The following is a 16,536-nucleotide window of genomic DNA, read 5'->3' on the forward strand; positions in this document are numbered from 1 at the left end:
AACATCTATTATTTAGAAGTTGATTTCACATGACTCCAGTGTGGAACCCCACTGCACCCCCTGGTGGATCAATGATCCATTGCAGCTGGCTTCACAATAATTAAATGTATTTATCATGGGGGCGGTATCAAGTCTGACTGGGGGCCGGCCGGCCATCACGGAACGTGCATGAACCGATCACGACCCTCGCACTTTAAACTGTCCAAAATAAGACGCTTCATCTGTAGCGGTGATGCTAACCCAGCAGCTAACTACACCTGGTACAAGACGGATCAAAATGCACACCTTTCTTCTGTCAATGAAGGACCACTTCTCGTCCTCAGCTCCATCCAGTCCTCTGACTCTGGACAGTATTACTGTAGAGCTTTGAATAAGCTGGGGAGTAGACGATCTGATCCCTTCTCTATTGATGTGAAATGTGAGTAAAACCCAGATGATTTAAAAAGCATCATGCAACCAATGACAACTTTGTTCACAGTCTGCTGCTGTAGGTCAATGAGATGGAGAGCAGCTACAGTAGATGATGAAAAAGGCAGTTTTGTTGACAATTGGCTCCCAAATCAGGTCGTATGTCCAGGCTATTCAAGCCAGCAGTGAAACAGGAAACTAAATATATTTACACAACATAATTGTTGTTTTAAGCTCTATACCAGTCAAAAAACACTTCCATAATTCAGATGCTCCCACACAAATAACTATGTCTCATTTCAATACTCAATTCAACATGATGTATTTGTAATCTTTTGTTGATTTATTGTATTTCCTCCAGATGCTCCAAAGCTCCCCTCTGTGTCAGTGAGTCCCTCTGCTGAGATAGAGGAGGGCAGTTCAGTGACTCTGACCTGTAGCAGTGATGCTAACCCAGCAGCTAACTACATCTGGTACAAGGATAATGAAGACTCTCCAAAAGCTTCAGGACAGATCTTCACCATCACTGACTTCAGAGCTGAACACAGTGGGAGTTATTCCTGTGAAGCCCAGAACAAGTTAGGACGTAGTATCTCCACCTTTCATCTGAGTGTTGGAACAGGTAAGTTCTCTACATTCACCAGACCTGATTCACTTTGTAATCTGAAACAACCCAAGCATATTCAAAATGTCAGTGTTCAGGGAGGAACCTCCATGGTGTCAGAGGTGGATGACACTGACAATGTGATTTATCAATCTAGCAGTTAAAAGTATCACATATGTATTCATGTTTCTAGGGAGTTCAACAATGATAGTGAATATCATCAGGACGACTCTGGGGGTCTTGATTCTGATTCCTGTGTTTCTCCTGAGTCTGTGGATGAGGTACAACAATATAAATTCATCAGTTTAAACATCCTTCTTACATCTTTTAGTTCACTGTTATGAAATACAATCTGTATTTGTTGTTCCCCTTAATCCAGGAAGAAGATAGCTCTGCGCTCCACCACTGAAGCACATCTACCTGAAGAGATAGAGGTGAGAGAGAGCGAACCTATTGACAACATTTCCCCTTCGTCAAAGCTATACTGTGGCTCATAAATGCAATGTGAAGAGAACTTGTGTTTAAAGACAACTTCCTGAGTTGAAACCAGTAATGAATTTAGCCAAGAAATAATTGGCATCAACTTTAAAATATGAAAAATGTTTTATAAATTCTTAAAGTATATGCAGGTTTCATGAATGAGGGTCTAATTGTGTCTTCTCTCTCTTCATCAGTTGGACTCTGTTCCTGAGTATGAGAACGACTCACACACTGCAGCACAGACAGAAGACACAGAGGAGCAGGAAGACCTGGTGTGAAGTCCAGTCAGGTTAGAGCCTCCTGCATCAGATCAAACAGGCCCACTCCACATTTAGAGTCACAGTTCCAGCTGTAACTTTACACAAAGTTTCTGTGATTTTCTTCAGACGCTCACCTGATGGAAACAAAGAAGAAGGACGTTGAAATGTCCCTGTGGAGAGCGAGGCTGTGCAGGATGTGTGCAAAGTGGATATATTCACGTTCAACTCTTAAAGCTTGTATTGTCAGTTTTCAGTAGCAGCAGCTTGTAGGTTTAGAGAATGAGCTGCTGGCAGCTTGAAGTGAATCATGTCGAGGTGTCAAACATGATTTATTGTTAAGACCAGCCGATGGTCAGGTGCTCTATATTACTGCTTCAACTATGTGTACATGCTTATTTGTTATATGCAGAGTTGTTGATATTAACCTGTTAAGCCCTGAGCCTGTTTTTCAGGTCTCAGGCTCGAAAATGACATTCCCAGAACAAATGACCGTATCTTCACTTCTAAAAGGGTTAAATTAATAATCTTTTTTCTCAAAGTAATGATAAACCTGTGAGTTGGATGTAGAAAAGTCAGAATCAATATAAATGTTTTTTATTTTAAAGAAAATTCAGATTTTACATAGTAAAAAACTGTAAATTATAATGTCCGTCCAAAAATTATTTTTTACAGATAGTGAAAACTACCCTTGGATGATGGGTTAGTAGACTAAAAGCTTTAGGAATCCAAAGTACAACATATAATAAGTACCCTGTATCAAGATTGATGCAAAACAAGTGACATTTGACCTTTTTAGAGAGATTTAGCAAAAAGAAACCACTTCTGGGGTGATTTGGGTGGATTTTCCATATCTCTGGCCCCCCTTGCTCGATTTTGATGGTTGACACCTCTTTCTGACCGTTAGAGCCAATAGAATCGAAGGGGGAGTCCCCCACACACACTCATGGTGAAAAAAAAGGTGGGGGCTTTGCATTAGAGTGAAGCTACAGTCTAGCTCTGACATCTAGAAACGTAAAAGCATGGATTATCAGTCTCATTGCTCATGGATTATCAGAAATCATTTCAAAGGGACAGCAGCGTTTTTATTGTTTTAATGCCATTGAAGACCACTTTGGAGAGACTACAGAGCCAAGGTAAACTTGTTAGCATTCTTAGCTACCTAGCATCAAATGTTTTGATGTCCGTTTTTGCTTATAACGTCGCAAATACGTATAATTCAGTGATAATGAGGGTACCCATCGATTCTGTGTCACATCACGATGTGAAACGATGTCATGGATGTGAACAAAAGATAAATAATAAGGTTTTGTGAGTGATTTTCGGTGCAGTAATCTGTTAGCATTTTTCGCTCGTTGCTAATTCAGAGGCTCAGTGTTAGCATTGTGGGTTTTCTTTTAAAAAAAAAAAAAAAATGATCAGTTAGATGAGTTTCTTCCCGTTACATGGATATAAAACATTCATAGTTTATTAAATGAACATGCCCTCAGACACTATTTCCTGCAAGATGTTGCGGCAGTGCCCCGGTACCGGGGTCTCTCGGGCTTAACAGGTTAAAAAAGTCTAGTCAAATTGTTTTTTTTTTATTCCACAAAATAAATAACTTTTAAAAATCTTCGTCAGTGTCTTGATTAATATACTGCTGACAGAGCCAATGAAGTCTATTTAAAACAGAGAGAGCCTAAAAACATCAAATTTCACTCAATGTACAGTTTAGATTTTCACAAAATGAAACATAAGCGCACTAGTAGAAGGCCTTGTTAGATGTTACTGAGTAAGATTCATGGTCTTTAAGTGCTTATAGAACATTTATCTGACATAGAAGGACCTCTTGCTGCTCTTTTTACATCCTTCTATAAAAAGTTAATTTCTATCACAATCTCTTTGATTCTCCTTTTAGACATGAGTACATTTCAAGTACATCCAGAGGTTTTCCTACCTTTTATCCTTTTATCTTTTCTGTCATAAAGCATCAAGTTGATAAAGCAGGGATATTTTTCCATCATTACCACAGCTGCTGTTGCTTTGGCCTTTTCTGTCCTGGGTCCATTCCTCTGTAAATGAAATACTTATTAATGTGAAAATGTGTAGTTTAAAGTGTTTTTATCCCTGCGGTGTGTACCTGATCAGCCGGAGCAGCAGGATGACCTTCAGTATGCCAGCGTTCACTTCAACAACCGGGCAGACCCTCTTTACTCCAACATGAGAGCAGCTCAGCCCCTCAGACACACGGAGCAACAGGAAGTCCCGGAGTACGCTGCCGTCAAGTTCAGCAGTGCTGCCCCGAGGTGAGCAGATCCTCACACAGGAACATTGTTCACATATCATTTAATTCCCTTTGCATTATTATTACCACTAAGAAATACATCATTTATTTCTCAGGACCAGAGGTCAGGACTCTGAAGAGGATCCAGCTGCATTGTACAGCACGGTCAACAAATCCCACTGAACACAGCAGGCGTTGCATTTGAAGGATGATACTTCTGTTTTTTTACAATCACATTTCTATTTACACAGGGTAATGTGGAATTTTTAAATATATGTCTCAGGGTGGACCTCTCCAAGAATGAGGCGATAAGTTTTCAGCCTAGTTTTTATTAATCTGAATGGCTCAAATGTAAAGATTTTGTTAAGTATTTCACAGCTTAAAGGTGGGGTAGGTACATTTGAGAAACCGGCTCGAGATACACTTTTTGTTATATTCCATGGAATGCTCTTAACATCCCGAGAGCAATGAATATCTTAAGTGAATTGACAAAAAATCCATAAAAAAATGTCATCTGTGGAAGCCGTAATACTGTAAAAAGCACGACCAATCATCTGAGCCGGCCCGGCTAAAATAACTGGATGGCCTACCTGCCTGCTAGCCTTCCATCTGTGCACAAACTTATCTCGTGCCCTCATTGCTCATGTGCGCGTTCGTGGGTGTTGGAGGAGGGGCTCTATAAGGAAGTCTGAAGGAAGGGGCAGATTTTCTCCGGTTGTGTATTTTCAAATTCTAGCGATCTCGAGCCGGTTTCTCAAACTTACCTACCCTACCTTTAATGTACTGAATTATTAATATTTCTTGTGTAACATGATTTTTGCCAAATGTAGAGATGTTGCAACAAGAGATCTGATCTCTAACTGCTGGCTTGTTGGAAAATATAGATATTACTAAAGAGTTATAATTTACTGATAACAAACCAATTTCATTGTTTTGTAAGTACATTTATCTACTTTATTTTATATGTTTTTTTTCTTGTCTAGACTGAAATATCAACAACTACTTGTTTGTGTTATTTTGTATCCATTCCAAAATACATTTAGCTTTTGAAAAGCACATTGGGATATCAGAGAGGAACATGTGTTGCTGATGTAGTTGCAGTTTCATTCTGCTGCCACTAGGTGTCAGTAAAGAGCCGTATTTCACTGATGGAAAACCATTACCAAGAGCCTGTAAAGCACATTTATCTTTGGTGTGTGTACGGCCTTAATGTTCACACATTCTTATTCTGACATCTGTTTATGTAAATATAAAAGTTCCATTATCACCAATTTAAATAGTTAATTTCTTTGTTACTCTTTAAGTTCATAACCATCACAACTTGTTGCATTTATCTATTTTGCTTTGTTGTTACACCTGTTATTCTGACCCTAGTCTTTTGCTCTGTACTTCATGTGTTTACCTTTCTCTCGTTCTGTTCTGGTTTGAGTTCATCAATAAAGGTTGAAATGTTCATAACTCTTGTCCACACTAATGCTAATGATAGCATTAGTGACACTAATGCTAACATTAGTGTCACTAATCTGTCATTTAAAAATAGAATAATTGCACGTGTTCACTTGAAATAAAAACACTGGAAACAATATTAAACAAAACAAGCTGCAGTGATGAAAGTGCAGAGTTTGTGAGGAGACATCAGAAGGTATAAAGAACACAGTGAAGGCTGTCACACTGAGTGAGAGAAGTGTGTGAGTGAAGTGTGTGAGTGAGAGAAGTGTGTGAGTGAAGTGTGTGAGTGAGAGAAGTGTGTGTGTGTGTGTGTGTGTGTGTGTGTGTGTGTGTGAGTGAGAGAAGTGTGTGAGTGAGAGAAGAGTGTGAGTGAGTGAAGTGTGTGAGTGAGTGAAGTGTGTGAGTGAGTGAAGTGTGTGAGTTAGTGAAGTGTGTGAGTTCGTGAAGTGTGTGAGTGAAGTGTGTGAGTGAAGTGTGTGAGTGAGAGAAGTGTGTGTGTGTCTGTGTGTGTGTGTGTGTGTGTGAGTGAGAGAAGTGTGTGAGTGAGAGAAGAGTGTGAGTGAGTGAAGTGTGTGAGTGAGTGAAGTGTGTGAGTGAGTGAAGTGTGTGAGTTAGTGAAGTGTGTGAGTTCGTGAAGTGTGTGAGTGAGTGTGTGAGTGAAGTGTGTGAGTGAGAGAAGTGTGTGTGTGTCTGTGTGTGTGAGTGAGAGAAGTGTGTGAGTGAGAGAAGTGTGTGAGTGAGAGAAGGTTTCGTGAGTGGAGTGAAGTGTGGTGAGTGAGTGAAGTGTGTGAGTTAGTGAGTGTGTGAGTTCGTGAAGTGTGTGAGTGAAGTGTGTGAGTGAAGTGTGTGAGTGAGAGAAGTGTGTGTGTGTGTGTGTGTGTGAGTGAGAGAAGTGTGTGAGTGAGAGAAGTGTGTGAGTGAGAGAGTGTGTGAGTGAGAGAAGAGTGTGAGTGAGTGAAGTGTGTGAGTGAGTGAAGGTGTGTGAGTGAGTGAAGTGTGTGAGTTAGTGAAGTGTGTGAGTGAAGTGTGTGAGTGAGAGAAGTGTGTGTGTGTGTGTGTGTGTGAGTGAGTGAGTGAGTGAGTGAGTGAGAGAAGTGTGTGAGTGAGTGAAGTGTGTGAGTGAAGTGTGTGAGTCAGTGAAGTGTGAGTGAGTGAAGTGTGTGAGTGAGTGAAGTGTGTGAGTGAGTGAAGTGTGAGAGTTAGTGAAGTGTGTGAGTGAGTGAGTGTGTGAGTGAGTGAAGTGTGTGAGTTAGTGAAGTGTGTGAGTTAGTGAAGTGTGTGAGTGAAGTGTGTGAGTCAGTGAAGTGTGTGAGTGAGTGAAGTGTGTGAGTGAGTGAAGTGTGTGAGTGAGTGAAGTGTGAGAGTTAGTGAAGTGTGTGAGTGAGTGAAGTGTGTGAGTGAGTGAAGTGTGTGAGTCAGTGAAGTGTGTGAGTCAGTGAAGTGTGTGAGTGAGTGAAGTGTGTGAGTGAGTGAAGTGTGTGAGTCAGTGAAGTGTGTGAGTCAGTGAAGTGTGAGAGTTAGTGAAGTGTGTGAGTGAGTGAAGTGTGTGAGTGAGTGAAGTGTGTGAGTGAGTGAAGTGTGTGAGTGAGAGAAGTGTGTGAGTGAAGTGAGTGAGTGAGTGAAGTGTGTGAGTGAGTGAAGTGTGTGAGTGAGTGAAGTGTGCGAGTGAGTGAAGTGTGCGAGTGAGTGAAGTGTGTGAGTGAGTGTGTGGGTGTTTCTCAATGTCGAGGACGCTTGCTTGGTAGGACACGTCTTCCGAGTCCCTTGCTTCAGAAGCAAGAATCCTTCCTAGCCTCGGAAAACGAAGAATGGTGGAACAGGCTAACAGGTGTGCGTCATATGCGAGGCCCCGCCATTAGGATGTGTGTTCTCTTGTCAGTGAGGAGAGGTGGTCTGTTCACCACAAACTGGTCTCCTGAACTCCCTTTCTTTTAATGTAGAGGGTTTTCTTGTGGACATCAATCAACTTCTTTGTTATTTTGTCACTGAAGCCACACGGAGACGAGAGCAGCAGCTATGAGTTTAACAGCGAGTGGATTTGTTGTCTTCCTTCTCTCTATGCCAGGTAATGTACATCCACATGTTTTTTTATCCACATTATATTTAGCTTTTCTAAACACTTTGACACTTTATATAAATATTCCATTCAATTATACAGCAAACATACACAGGCATATATTAGTGACCAAACAAGATGCACGGAAATTCATTTGGAGAAAATACAGAGAGACAACAGAAAGAAGTGAGATTGGCAGGTGGTTAGTCAGCGGACGACCAGACCCAGGAGCAAAGACTGAACTGGCTTTTTCAAGTGTCAAAGGTATGATCCTCTTCTGCATCTTCTACATATGGACAGTGTTCTGTAACTTGACTTCATGTGTTGTCAGGCGCAGCCAACAATAAGGTCTACAGATCATAATACAGAGCACTTCTATATGGAAACTCACTACTACACCATCCATTCCTGCCTCCCTTTATCCTCTCGTGCATTCATTTGTCTTATTCCAGGTATTCTTGCTCATATTCTGATTTGGCAGAAACACACCTGAGTAGAAATGGTTAAACTCATAAAATGTTAATGTGGTGGCACGTGGTAGTGTTTGTTTGAACTCCTATTTAAGATCTACATTTAACCAAAAGCCAGACAACGCCACCTTGGGAATTGCACCCAAGGAAATAATTATTCAAAGTACCAATAAGGCATCAGGTTCGTAATACTGAGGGGCAGGAGAGGTGGTTCCAATTCATCACATGTTTGATTTCAAGTATTAAATACCATTAAAAAACACATTAAGATCATCATACACACTGAACATAAAGGGGGACATCTTAATTAAGGGATGCTGAGGCTTACCAGTGGATGGAGGTGACGAGGGGTGAGAGGGATCCCCACAAAGTAAATGAGGGCACCCGTGATCACTAAACACTCACACACGAAGGAACACCAACACCAGGGGGAGCCAACACACCTTTGGCTCTCAGCAACTAAAGAGGGGCCAACAAAACACATTACTGGGGGAAACAGTCAAAACTAATTAATACACAAACCAACACATAAGATCAGTATAAACACAATAAGAAATCAATAATACTAAGAGATATAACTAATATCGACTGAAATAAACAAAACATGTTTAGAACAGGGTCGAAAACAACTAAACAAAAGAAACGGAAATTAACCCAACAATCTACTTAATATTGAACTAAATAAACAAAACAAGCTTAACTCAACAGGGTAAATGAAATAACTAATCATAAAAAGAAATTCATCGAACAGTCCACTATAACAATGTTTAAAATGTGGTCATGTAGTGTAATGCACAGTGACACAAAGAGGCAATACAGACGATGCAGGCCAAGAGCAACACCCGCCAGGCAGCAGTGTAGCGGTGAAGCACAGACGTTGAGGCAAAACAGCCGTCTTTCTACAAACGGCAGCCAGCGCAAACTCACCGGTGCCAGCGGAGAAAGCACGTAAACGGAACCCGGAAGTGGCCTTCGTGCCAAAGAGCAAGAGGGAACAAGAGCGACACTGACCCCTCTTTAGAAAGGTTGCCCCGTGTTGATAGGGCTGAACAGTTTGTCCTGCTTCATTCAGATAACGACGAAAAAGTCAATTTAAATGTGCCAAAACAATCAGTGTTAAATATTAAACTGTACATTGTCTCCGGGTCCTGATTCAGTTTCTGATGTTTCACTGTCCTCCACTGGGGGATCTTAAGTGAGACACATTCAGGCTTCATCACTCAGAGCTCCCTCCACTGTCTGCTTTAAAGGGTCATTTCACCCAAACTACTAAAGTACTGATGTCCTCTCTTACCTCCTAAACATGCAAATCATTCATAATGAAGTTTGCTGCATGCTGTGAGGTTGTTTTTCAAATGTTAAAGTGCTTTAATAAATGTAAACATTGGACATATGTTTACAGTTAATTCAACTGATCCACCTAAACATCCAAAGTCATTGAACATGTGTTTTTCATATCATTAAACTCTGTGTGTCCAAATCCTACCAGTCCACTTGATTATGAGTGTGATGTGTTTGTTCATGTTGGGTTCACACTAACAGGCATGTGAGTTTCTCACGTCTCACAGTTCTGCATTTCTCAGAAACAGAAGCAACCTGACCGCAGAGAGAGCAGAGAAGAAACAAACCAAGAGAAATGATATGGCATTTTCCATTCTCTCTTATAATTAATTTGGTTCTCTTCATCCTGTTCAGTTAAACTGCCTCGTGGGTTCACAGGTTAATGCATTCCTGTTCCTTCACTCCACCTGCAGACTGTGTGACGTCCTCAGTGCTCATAGAGAGCAACTGTTTTACCCTTATCATTTGAAATCCTTTCTAATGCTTTTTTCAGGAGTCAGTATAGGTAGCTAATCGGGTCTTTAGCCATAGTTTATTTAGTTTAAGAAAAGTGTATTGTTTGTTAAACAATCAAACTTTATTGTGCAGTGGGTGTTACTGGGTTTGGCTCATCATGCATATTAATAGTCTAAACAGGAAGTAAATCTAGTCTCTTAACAGCCTGATATCCGTCTTCTGCTCATTGGTGACAGAGGAAAGGCATCTCTCAACACATCGTTCCTCCTTCACTGTGAGTAGAAACAGTTTATTGATGTAATGATTCTGTACACCTCCTGTGAACATTATTTAATCTGACATGTTTTATAGTCTCACAGAGATGAGAGGAGCAGCTATGAGTCTAACTGCAGCAGCGAGTGGATTAGTCGTCTTCCTGCTCTCTGTGTCAGGTACTGTACATCTACACTTACATTCATCACATGAACAGAGGGGATTCTGGGGAAATGTGGGACTTGTGAAAGCAGGTCATTTGTAGAAAGAAGTGGATCGGGGTTGGATGAAATGCAAACTTTCCAGAAATATTCCAAATATATGTTTTGTGTAGCTTTGTTGAAACACTTAGATGTTACCAAGTTTTTAATTGTAATGACTATTCGTAAAAAGATCTTTCCTGTGTTGGTCAACGTCATTACTTATCTTTTGCTTAAAGTAACTGTGTGCCCAGAACATTTACACGCTGTAAACTGAGAATATTGTTCCCTCCTCACCCTGTGAAAACCTTTGCTTTGTTTTATTTCTAAGATGACCCTGGTTAAAAAGATGATTGCCGTTTTTTATTAAATGTTAGTGTTTGAGGGATATTTTTCTCACTAGTCATTTTACACTGTCTCAACTTCTCTCATGTCGCCATACCTCTGCACCAAACCCTTCTAGTTCCTTCTCTCCTCTCTGACCTCAGTGTTATATTCACACTCTGAGTTTAAAGCAGTCTTCTTCTTTTTCTCATCTGTATATCAGACAGAAGCTGCTCACACCTCAGTGTTCTGCATTTATTGTTATTTTCACACTCAACTCAGCAGCAAACTGACCACAGAGCGAACAGAGAGAACTGTACAAGAGAGTCACACACTTTTCTAATTCTTCCAATCTTTGACATCACTGACGTTGAAAAACTGAGCTAAAAGTTTGTTTTTTGACCTGGTACAATTTGGATATGACTCTAAAATAAGTCATAAAGTAAAATTGCATCAGGTATGAAGTGCTTAAGAAGGAATTGAGAGAGCTTAATATAAAAAATGTAACTTCATCATTATTTGTTGACTCATAAACGTCTCCTTTTAAGCTATTTTAAAACACTTTGTTCATTATATAGACCAACTTGGAAACCCATAAAAGAAGGATATATTCTCTTATGAATGAACAGTTGAACACCTAATAAAAATCTATATTCAGTCCTCGTTAGATACCGTAGATGCATGATTATAATCTTTTTCTGATGATTGGGGATCTTGACGATTGCCCAGCTTAGATTTCCTGATATGATACAAATATTCTTATTAACTAATTGTTAACTTAAGTCATTCACTTTGATTCTAGTTTCTGATGTGCTCTGTGTTTCAGTGGTTCAGGGTCAGGATGACTGGGGAGGGAATTACACTTCTACTGAGGTCTATGCTGTGAAAGGATCAACAGTGGAGATAAACTGCACCTACAAATATCCATCCACAATAAAAGGCAGTCAAAATAAAGTAAATAAAACATTCTGGTTCATTGAGAACAGTGATGGTAACCCTGTAGATGTGACCACAGTCTCAGAGTATGCAGGTTGTGTAGAGTATCGCTGTGAAAACAACATCTGCACTCTGAGAATCAAAAACCTGACAGAGAGCGACTCAGCTGAGTACAAGTTCAGGATCAAAACAAACCTAGCTCAATATGCTGCTGCACCTGGAGTCACTTTGTTTGTCTGTTTGTCAGTCACAGGTAACATTTTCATTCATTTGAATTATTTATAATCGTTCAAAATGTTCAAAATCTAGAAAACAATAACATAAATGTGTATGAATGCATGTTTGTTGATAGTTTATCTTTCTTCACAAATCCAGGTCTCACGGTGCAGTTTGAACCCACACATGCTAACCGGGCAGAGCTGAAGTGTCAGAGCAGTTGTCTTGTACCCTCTGGTCATTATGTCTGGTACGAGAACGGAGAGAAATCTACGACTTCAATATATTCTACTCATTTATTCACATTAGGTTCTACAGACAGATATTCCTGTGCTCTGAAAGGACATGAAGACTTCCCCTCTCCTGCAGTGTGTGAGTTAACCACTACACACACACTGACATTACATTACAATTACATTTCAGAGATAACCTCACTGCAGTATTCTTAATCTTCATATGGAGACAGCAGTATAACAAAAACTAAAAGGTAGCTGTAACCTGTACATAATTGTAATAAAAGCAACATAAAGTAAACAATAAAAGGAAAATCCTATACGCACCAAGAACATCTAAAAAATAAATGTAAGAATAAATTAGGCAGATAAATTCTTAGCAATTAAAAAAACTAAATCAAGAACAACTGGAAGTGATTTTTGTTGATATTAAATATTTAACAAAAATATAAAATAACAACAGTATATAAGCCATCTGGAGGAAATAAATGAGATCACTTGGAAACTCGTTTTTCTCGAGACCTCAAATGGAATATAGCGTAAGAGTAAACAAATATATCAGCGGAACCAACCAGAAAATTACAAATGTTATAATTGGTTAAATTAAATCAAGAACAAGTGGAAGTGAAATAGTAAAATCCGGTAAACTTAATACATTAAATTGCCCTAAGGATACAAATGAGGTTACCTTTAGATTGCTCTGCATGTTATTCACGGTTGCAGATGAAAGATGAAGAAATGTGGATTTTATAAGCTCAGTAAAAACAGCCAGCACCTGGAACGTAAGTTACTCATGAGGGACCTCTTTAGAAGAAAATGTAAGAGTATTAATTAACTCCACAACTAGGGGCTTTAGAGGGGCAGCTACGGCATGCACTGATAACATTTCAACATGAAAGACGGGTGAAAGTTAAAAGTCACCTTCTCATTAACCAGGACATTCATTTGTATAAAAACCCCAATCATTTCATACAGTGTTTTTTTAATAATAGTATATTTAGAGCAAGAGGTTTTTATACAAAACATAACTAAAGATTGATCTTACAGCCTAAAAAAGAAAACAATTATAATAATAACTCCTGGTGTTAAGAAGAATGTAAGGACTGACTCATCAGAACACAATCAGTATATAAAAAGAACATTTTTAAAGTTGTTAAAAATTGCTTTCAGTTTCAAACAGCAACGGTGTAATGTGTGACAGCTCCAGGAACTACATTATCATATTAAAATACAAATGAAAATTAAAATAGTAAATCATTAAATATTCTAATATTTAAATAATTAATGTTAATTTCTCTTCCAGATGCTCCAAGGCTTCCCTCTGTGTCAGTCTCTGCTGAGATAAAGGAGGGCAGTTCAGTGACTCTGACCTGTAGCAGTGATGCTAACCCAGCAGCTAACTACACCTGGTACAAGGTAAATGGAAATCAGAGACTTCCTCCTCTCACTACAGAACCACAGCTTGTCCTCAGCTCCATCCAGGTTTCTGACTCTGGACAGTATTTGTGTACAGCTGAGAACACGCTGGGGAAGACATCAGAAGTGATCCCTATTGATGTGAAATGTGAGTGAAACAGTTTATATAAAGATCACATGTGTCTAATCTTTCAACCCAGTCTCACGGCATTTCGTGTTATAGTCACGAAATTAATCTATTGATTCGTGTTCACCAACACGATTTCGCCATTTTTTTCGTGTCACACAGAACGATTTTAAAAGCAATGTAAATCATAACAAATTAGAAGGAAAAACAGATTACAAAAAATACAGATTTCAGTATTCTGACACAGAACGATTTTAGAAGCAATGTATTTATATTGGTAGTACGTTTCGTGCCTGCACCAAATAATAATAAATTAGAAGGAAAAAAAGATGACATAAAATACAGATGTCAGTATTCTGAGGCTCTGAGCCATTTCTTTTCCTCACTGACGGCAAAAAAAACTCCGACATTATACAATTTAAAATAAAAGGGATAGGGTTAGGCTTAGGGTAAGATATTGAGTAAGAACATGTTTTTATGAACCACACAGCTTCTGGTATTCCAAGACCCGACTGGACAAAAAGACGTGTTGCAGGCACGAAACAAACTACCAATAGAAATACATTGCATTTAAAATCGTTCTGTGTGACACGAAAAAAATGCGAAAATCGTGTTGGTGAACACGAGTCAATAGATTAATTTCGTGACTATAACACGAAATGCCGTGAGACTGGGTTGCAACCTGTTGATATACAACATAATTGTTGTCTTTAGCTCTATACCTGTCAAAAAACACTTCTAAAGTCAGATGCTCACACAGATAACTATTTTTCATTTCAATTCAACATGATGTATTTTTACCCATTTTTGTTGATGTATTGTATTTCCTCTAGATCCTCCAAAGCTCCCTTCTGTGTCAGTGAGTCCCTCTGAGATAGAGGAGGGCAGTTCAGTGACTCTGACCTGTAGCAGTGATGCTAACCCAGCAGCTAACTACACCTGGTACAAGAGGAACCAAACACTGCCTCTGGGAGTAAAAGGAAGTTATAATTTCACCTCCATCAGGTCTGAGGACAGAGGGAACTATTACTGCAAGTCTGAGAATCAATATGGAGAGGTCAACTCTTCATCTAAATATATTAATGTCCAGTGTGAGTATAACACATTAGCAACTACGATGCTGTGGTGACCCAGTATTAAGGGATGAATGTCATGTAGCTCCAGTCTACCTGTTTAACACATATGGTCAAGAACATTTATTGACAATAATTACAGAAATATTGTAAATATACCGGTAACTGTCTAATTTTTTCTTGACAGACAATGATAGCTCTTTAAACGCTTATTCCCAAGAGTCATGCCCTAATACAAAATGCAAATATCTTATGTTAAACTCATGGGTCTTTCTAAATCTCCAGATGCTCCAAAGCCTCCCTCTGTGTCAGTGAGTCCCTCTGCTGAGATAGAGGAGGGCAGTTCAGTGACTCTGACCTGTAGCAGTGATGCTAACCCAGCAGCTAACTACACCTGGTACAAGAAGGATGAAGACTCTCCAAAAGCTTCAGGACAGATCTTCACCATCACTGACTTCAGTGCTGAACACAGTGGGAGTTATTCCTGTGGAGCCCAGAACAAGTTAGGACGTCGTAACTCCACCTTAACTCTGATTGTTGTGGCAGGTACGTTTTATGCATTCATCTACTACCAGAAACGTATAAGCTTGTTTGTTTCAGTCACATCATCTGCATAGTAGTCCGACTTTTAAAAAATGTTCTTGGATCAGGGATAGGGTTCATAATGTTTTCTTTATATTCAAATATAAAGGTAAAGCCTCATCATGAATGTAATTGCAATTGGGAAAATAGGAGTATAACATATACATTTGGTTTATTTACATTATTATTTTAATTCAACTGGAACAGTTTCATTAATTTAGAAATAATAAAAACTATAGGCATAAAAATCACATGTGCCCCCCACAGTACCCCACAGTACCCCTAGGGGTACTACTTGTATCCATATTAGAGAAACACATCTGTATTAACCATCTGTTCTCTGTAGATCACTGTTTCTCAGGATCATGGAAGCTACCAGCTGCTGTAACAATCCCTGTTGTTCTCCTGGCTGTCATTTCTCTCTCTGTCTTCCTGTGGATCAGGTGAGCAGATCTGTTTCTCTTAATCATTGTTTGTTAAATCATTAAAAGTCTGTTTGTCTGTTGTCAAACATTTGATCTTGTTTTTCTTTATAAACTCTCCTAACCAGAAGAAAGAGGGCTTCTAGAGACTCGTCTGAGCCTGAAGAGAGAGCGGACATCAGGGAAGAGGTGAGAGTCTCATTGCCTTTAAGTGATTCTTAAGTTCTGCTATTTTACATCCTTTACAAAAGTTAATTTCTATCACAATCTCTTTGATTCTCTTCTTAGACATGAGTACATTTAAAGTACATCCAGAAGTTTTCCTATCTTTGATCCTTTAATCTTTTCTGTCATAAAGCATCAAGTTGATAAAGCAGGGATATTTTCCCATCATTACCACAGCTGCTGTTGCTTTGGCCTTTTCTGTCCTGGGTCCATTCCTCTGTAAATGAAATACTTATGAATGTGAAAATGTGTATCTGAAAGTGTTTTCCTCCCTGCAGTGTGTACCTGATCAGCCGGAGCAGCAGGAGGACCTTCAGTATGCCAGCGTTCACTTCAACAACAACCGGGCAGACCCTCTTGACTCCAACATGAGAGCAGCTCGGCCCCTCAGACACACAGAGCAACAGGAAGTCTCAGAGTACGCTGCCGTCAAGTTCAGCAGTGCTGCCCCGAGGTGAGCAGATCCTCACACAGGAACATTATTCATATTTAATTCAATTCCTTTTGCATTATTATTACCACTAAGAAATACATCATTTATCTCTCAGGACCAGAGGTCAGGACTCTGAAGAGGATCCCGCTGCATTGTACAGCACGGTCAACAAATCCAGATAAACACAGCAGGCGTTGCATTTGAAGGATGATACTTCAGTTTTTATTACAATCACATTTCTATGTACACAGGGTAATGTGGATTTATTAAATATATGTCTCAGGGTGGACCTCTCCAAGAATGAGGCGAT

At 39.4% G+C, this 16,536-nt stretch overlaps 2 protein-coding genes and 1 long non-coding RNA gene across 4 annotated transcripts in view; all 3 read left to right on the plus strand.

The window, feature by feature from the left end:
- The first annotated feature begins 898 nt into the window (after positions 1-898).
- LOC117482113 lies at positions 899-1,781 on the plus strand. Its single transcript, XR_004555825.1, has 4 exons — positions 899-1,030; positions 1,206-1,293; positions 1,392-1,446; positions 1,687-1,781. It is a non-coding gene; the product is annotated as an uncharacterized LOC117482113 (long non-coding RNA).
- A 5,590-nt stretch (positions 1,782-7,371) lies between these two features.
- Positions 7,372-16,536, plus strand: part of LOC117482071 (B-cell receptor CD22-like) — a 1,109,798-nt gene continuing 1,100,633 nt past the window's right edge. Inside the window, exon 1 of the mRNA XM_034130069.1 lies at positions 7,372-7,529. The gene's annotated coding sequence lies outside the window, so the exon portion shown is untranslated. The remainder of the gene's footprint in view (positions 7,530-16,536) is intronic.
- Positions 10,011-16,526, plus strand: LOC117482057 (B-cell receptor CD22-like). Of its 2 annotated transcripts, none has more exons than XM_034130041.1 (11): positions 10,011-10,061; positions 10,139-10,218; positions 11,390-11,752; positions 11,875-12,087; positions 13,252-13,512; positions 14,325-14,582; positions 14,850-15,110; positions 15,493-15,589; positions 15,697-15,757; positions 16,072-16,247; positions 16,342-16,526. In XM_034130041.1, the coding sequence occupies exons 2-11, from the start codon at positions 10,149-10,151 to the stop codon at positions 16,406-16,408; spliced, it is 1,827 nt and encodes a 608-aa protein (XP_033985932.1). In that variant the 5' UTR covers positions 10,011-10,061; positions 10,139-10,148; the 3' UTR covers positions 16,409-16,526. The 2 variants fall into 2 exon arrangements, with proteins under 2 accessions (XP_033985932.1, XP_033985933.1); XM_034130042.1 differs by having other exon boundaries at positions 15,508-15,589.

Source organism: Trematomus bernacchii, unplaced genomic scaffold, assembly GCF_902827165.1.
Source record: "Trematomus bernacchii unplaced genomic scaffold, fTreBer1.1, whole genome shotgun sequence".
NCBI classification, from domain to species: Eukaryota; Metazoa; Chordata; class Actinopteri; order Perciformes; family Nototheniidae; genus Trematomus; species Trematomus bernacchii.

Bases quoted from the DNA above. Each gene is read 5' to 3' on its own strand.
- LOC117482057 (XM_034130041.1), top strand. From the start codon at position 10,149: ATGAGAGGAGCAGCTATGAGTCTAACTGCAGCAGCGAGTGGATTAGTC. The intron at 10,219-11,389 runs GTACTGTACATC...TCTGTGTTTCAG, and splicing joins CTTCCTGCTCTCTGTGTCAG to TGGTTCAGGGTCAGGATGAC. The intron at 14,583-14,849 runs GTGAGTATAACA...CTAAATCTCCAG, and splicing joins TAAATATATTAATGTCCAGT to ATGCTCCAAAGCCTCCCTCT.